The 5,011-nt window shown below is 36.7% G+C and overlaps 1 protein-coding gene across 1 annotated transcript; it reads left to right on the forward strand.

Moving 5' to 3' along the window:
- Positions 1-4,764, forward strand: LOC122309061 (protein MCM10 homolog). Its single transcript, XM_043122421.1, has 11 exons — positions 1-239; positions 428-608; positions 1,276-1,350; positions 1,535-1,772; positions 1,851-1,975; positions 3,312-3,345; positions 3,455-3,501; positions 3,632-3,772; positions 3,877-3,941; positions 4,026-4,098; positions 4,193-4,764. Exons 1-11 carry the CDS (start codon positions 146-148, stop codon positions 4,356-4,358), a joined length of 1,239 nt encoding a protein of 412 aa, XP_042978355.1. The 5' UTR covers positions 1-145; the 3' UTR covers positions 4,359-4,764.
- Positions 4,765-5,011: the final 247 nt, after the last annotated feature.

The following is a 5,011-nucleotide window of genomic DNA, read 5'->3' on the forward strand; positions in this document are numbered from 1 at the left end:
TTCGTTTTGTCTCCCTCCAAGAAGTTCAGCTTTCCCTCCACAGACAAAAGAGAGAACAAAAACCCTCCCTCATTTCCTCGGGGCATAGCAGTCTTGCAGAGACTCGGAGAGCAGAGACTCGGAGACAAGAGAGAGAGAGCCACTAATGTCGAACCACCAAGACGACCTCGATCTCCTTCTCTCCCTACAAGGGAGAGTTTTGGAAACCCCTCCTGGTTCTCCTTCACCACATGCACCCGGCAAGTCTTCATATTATCCCCCCCCCCCCCCACCCCCTTTCTCTCTCTCTCTGGCCCTTACATTTCAGGATCAAAGTTTCATAGTTTTCCTTTGCAATTATTAGTGGAGTGTGGATGGGTGCGTCGGACTTCCTTTTTTTTGTAAGAATATTCACTTGAGTATGTCTCAAATAGCCTTCCATTTTCAGGGTATATATCGGATGATGGATCGCCGAGGCGAACTGGGCAGGCAGACATGTCCGTATTTAGAGACGCTGTCCAAGACTGCCTTGATTACGAGCCCAAGCCGGTTCCGAAATCTGGAAAATTGAAGAGCTCTAAGGCCTCCAGCAATGATGAGGTTGAGAAATTTTCGGGCATGCGAATAAGGTTACTGCCACTCTACTTATCTTAAAACAATGAGGCATCTGTCTAATAATTACTCGGTTAGGTTATGTGATATGGTATTCTTTATTCTCAATGCTCTATTTGGCTGCCAAAAATAGAAATGCAAAATTTAATAAGTTTTGAACATTTTATTTCTCAAAATTTTTTTTTTTTTTAAAAAGAAAATTAACTTCGATTGGGGGTGGATGTTGAGTTTAGGGATATTTCTTATGGAAAAATATAGTTGCAAGTAGAACTGAATACTAATTTGTGCACCAATATGATATGATTGGTCAAAAAGTAGATTTTATTAAAAACAGTGTTAATTTAAATTTTAAGTATGAATGAATCAGTATTGGCATACAGCTTAGTACGCGATTGTGCTTGTATATAACAAAACTCATTTCTTATTCATTTAGCTCGATACAGTTTTTTTCACTTGTGTAAGGTAGTAATATGGCTTAGAGAAGGTGACCTTCATTTTCTTTTGGAGTTGACAGCCTTGAGACGTGATACAACATACAAGATCACCTTTTCTTTTGTGCGGTTTTCTGAGCAACTATATGCAGTACAAAGTAAAGTGTATAGTAGCTTGGAGGTTTTGGAAGTCAACCTTCTTTTTTTTTCTGCCTATTAATATGTTCCTCGTCGTTCTTTTTTCTTTGTTCAGGAACCAATTGGTAAGTGCAGCAGAGCTCAGTGAGCGGTTTTCAGATATTCGTTTCGTTCGGTTATCAACTATGAGGTATTAAATTGAACTTCACACTGTACACGTAGGCATTAATACTGGAAGTGACCTATTGATTTATAAGACAAATTTCTTTGGCTTTGCTTTAATAGGCAATAGAAGTAATTATAAGTGATGCATGAAGCTTTATCTGATTTCAACGGAATGTTGGTAGTAATTTCAGATATTGGGTATGTTGTAGGAATTTATTGGTTGGGGACACTCTGTCAGGTTGTTGGGCAACTGTTGGAGTGGTGACCGAGAAGGGGACTCCAAAGACCAGTTCTACAGGGAAGAACTATTGTATATGGAAGGTTGGGTGTCTGGATGAAAATACTGTTTCTCTTTTCTTGTTTGGCGATGCTTATCAGAAGAACTGGAAAGAGCAGGCTGGAACAGTATTTGCTCTGTTCAATTGTTCTGTACGCAAGGACGGAGTGGTATGGACCTGTCATGTATTGAGAGTTATGCTTGTTAATTTTCACCGATAGATTAAGATTGACCTTTTATTTTTGCAGGGCACAGGTTTTTCTTTGAGTGTATACTCTCCTAGTCAAACTTTAAAGATTGGTACTTCAGTCGATTATGGAGTTTGCAAGGGAAAAAGGAAGGATGGGATGCCTTGTACAATAGTCATAAATAAGTAGGTTATGGGAACTCATTACATCTTTTTGTGTTATGGAATGAAATGCTCATAACATCTGCTTTAGTTGTTGTGTTCTTTTTTTTCATTGAATATGATGGTGCATTCCCCCAGTTAATGGAAGTCTTAGGATGAATAAGAATAACATGGGATATTGGAAGTTTTCTGGACTAGTAGGAGTTGGTTTCTTAACTCAGCACCTTGAAAATGTTACCCTAGCAAGTTAGATTTGTTATAGTTTCAAATTAGGAGTTATTGTAGAACTCATTACAATCATAAAAAAGTTAAAATACCAATATTTTTTTATGCTAATTGATGTGGTAGGCTTCCGTGTAAGTGGTGTGTGATGTGCTGATCCTGTCTTTTCACCTTAGTAAGTACTATAGCCCCAATCATGGCTACTATTAAAATAAGACTAGGAACCAAAAACCAGACGGAAGAGTAGGAATAAAGTAAATTGCCCAATGTTTCCAAATTAGTCCAACTTCGTACCTTTTTGGCAGAAACCGTATATCTCAGAGAGGCCGTATTTCTTTGGGTTGATATTAATGGAATGGTTTTATTATCTAAAATGAAGAGCATTTCCCATTTCTCTTTCCATGAAAATAGACTTAGCAAAAACATTTTATGAAATCTGGAGTGTCATCTGCCATGATGAGTTGGTTCTAAAATAAACTCTATAACCTCTCTCGAGAGCAATTGTTAACAATAGAACATATAGAGAATATTAGATAAGTTGAATGGCCTTCCCATCAAGGAAAAAAAATACTACAGCGATATTCTACCTACGAGAGATACACAAAACATAAAACCTCCTCTGTGGAGAGTAGACTTTCACATGGCCTCTTTGCATATGCTATCTTTGGTTACTTTTCACAGAAGGAAAAGTCAGATTAGTTTCTCCTAAGGAAAAAAATGATCTTTGCAGTTTTATTGCAGTAGACTGGATGGATTCAAGATAATAAATCTGGTATTCTGTAGTATTAGTAAATAACTTTTTCAGAAAAATTCAAGTATGAGAGCATGTGATTTGTAAGAAGCATCTTGTCGTGTGCATTCAAAGGATCATATGGTGAGTGTATAAGTGGAAAATGAACAGAAAACAGTACTTCTGTGAATTATCATCAGAGGTCCTTGATCAAAAGGTATGAAGGTATTTCATGTCAAACTCGATCATTTGTCTCCTCACTAGCCGCAGCACCCATTATTCAATTATCAATGTAGTCTTGTCTTTTTTACAAGATAGTTATTTATATTATATTTTATACCATTATAATTCTCTATGTTGCCTTACCAACAAATTCTTCTGATATCTTGATTCTCTGTGTTATTTCAGACGCAATGGAATATATTGTAAATATCATAAATTGGTAAGCACAATGCCTCAACCTGTTTGACTACTTTATCTTCAAAGCTACCTATGTAATTTTATTTAATCAGTTCTCATAAAAATATTCACAATCCATTTTGGTTCTACAGAAAGCACCAGAGAAATATTTCACAAACCGAACAGAGCTCAAGGGAGGGTGGGTGATTAATGTTCAAGATCATTCATCTCTTTTAGCCAGATATACCGATTGAATGATTTTAAAGAGTATAATTGCTTGATTCGTTTTTAGTTTCTTAGTGCCTTCAACTTGTGTGTTTCTTTAACAGGAACTTAAGAACTGCATTTAGGGATTCTCGCAAACCTGAAGGGATTTACATGGTTGATCCTTTAAATGACCGGACAAATATAAAAAGGCCCATGCAACCTGCAAAACTACTGTCTGTGGAAGGCCTAAAAAAGGCTCTGAGGTTAGTTTTTCATAGATAGCATAGATTGTGTCTAATGTGAAAGTAATTGCGTTTTTTTTTTCACTTAATTGTGGATTGGTCTTTTTTTTATCTTTTTGTAACAGTAAAGCAGGTAAAGTGACGACAAACACACATTCACAAGGCATAAGGTTCCTTAATGAAATAACAGGTTTAAGATCTCAGGACTTCTTTCATAGGCTTATTGTGGTTTCTTGAGATTTTCTTCTGAGGTACTTTTGCCTTTTAATTGCAGGGAATATGGGTACAGAGAAATCAAATAAAGAATCAATAGTACCTAAGCAACAGATCAGCATGTCAGATAAAAGGTGAATCAATGCATTAGAAATTCCATTAATCATTATATATACAGGCTAGGTGCTTGCTTTCCATGTTATTGAAGGTCCATCTGTCATTGCTCAGGAAATCATCCACCATGAAACCAGAATCATCTGTGATGAGAAATCAGCAGCCAGATGTAAAGAGAAAGAAAGCTGACCAGCAGGGGCAAGTTGTGGTTGACAAGATCAGACAGAATACAGGAAAGTTGATTGAACTGGATTTTGTTAGTTCAGATGAAGAATTGTGAGTGTCCCATTTGAAGCTCTAACTCGTTGGAGGTTGAAATCCCATTTTGGGGAGGTAGAGCATGAGAGAACGATAGAATTCTTAGTTGATGGTTGAGAACCACAGCTCCTAAAGAACGCAATCTGGTGGAAATATTTATCGGTGCTCTGCTCTTTCCAACGTTCTGAAGATTCAATCAGAATATCATTATTGTGCTTCTAGCATTGAAATCTGATTATGTGCTGTGATCTGTACATAAAGCTTTAATTCTAGTGAGGAAATAATTGAGAAAGTTGAATCCTTGGTTACAGCATCCTGTAAAATTCTGATTGTGAAATTCTTTTTGGCAAGGAATTCACTTTCCTTTGATGTTGGACCTATTTGATTGTTCAATTGAATTAAATGTTAAGAGCATACTTTAGATTCAAGACTTTAAGCTGTTACATGCATTATTAGCACCTCACCCCTGATACTCCATTTCCAGAGAATTTGTAAAACTTTAAAGTAATTTGTAGCAGGTACACTTGATGAGAGAACATGGATTATTCTTTTCTTTTTCTGAGCTCACAGAATGTTGACTAGAGGTGGTCAATAGGTAGGACGGTGGGAACCAAGGTCGTCCCATATATTTTTAAAAAAGTTCGATGATGGCTTTTTATGTATTTAAACTATTGT

Source organism: Carya illinoinensis, chromosome 5 (genome assembly GCF_018687715.1).
Source record: "Carya illinoinensis cultivar Pawnee chromosome 5, C.illinoinensisPawnee_v1, whole genome shotgun sequence".
Lineage (NCBI taxonomy): Eukaryota > Viridiplantae > Streptophyta > Magnoliopsida > Fagales > Juglandaceae > Carya > Carya illinoinensis.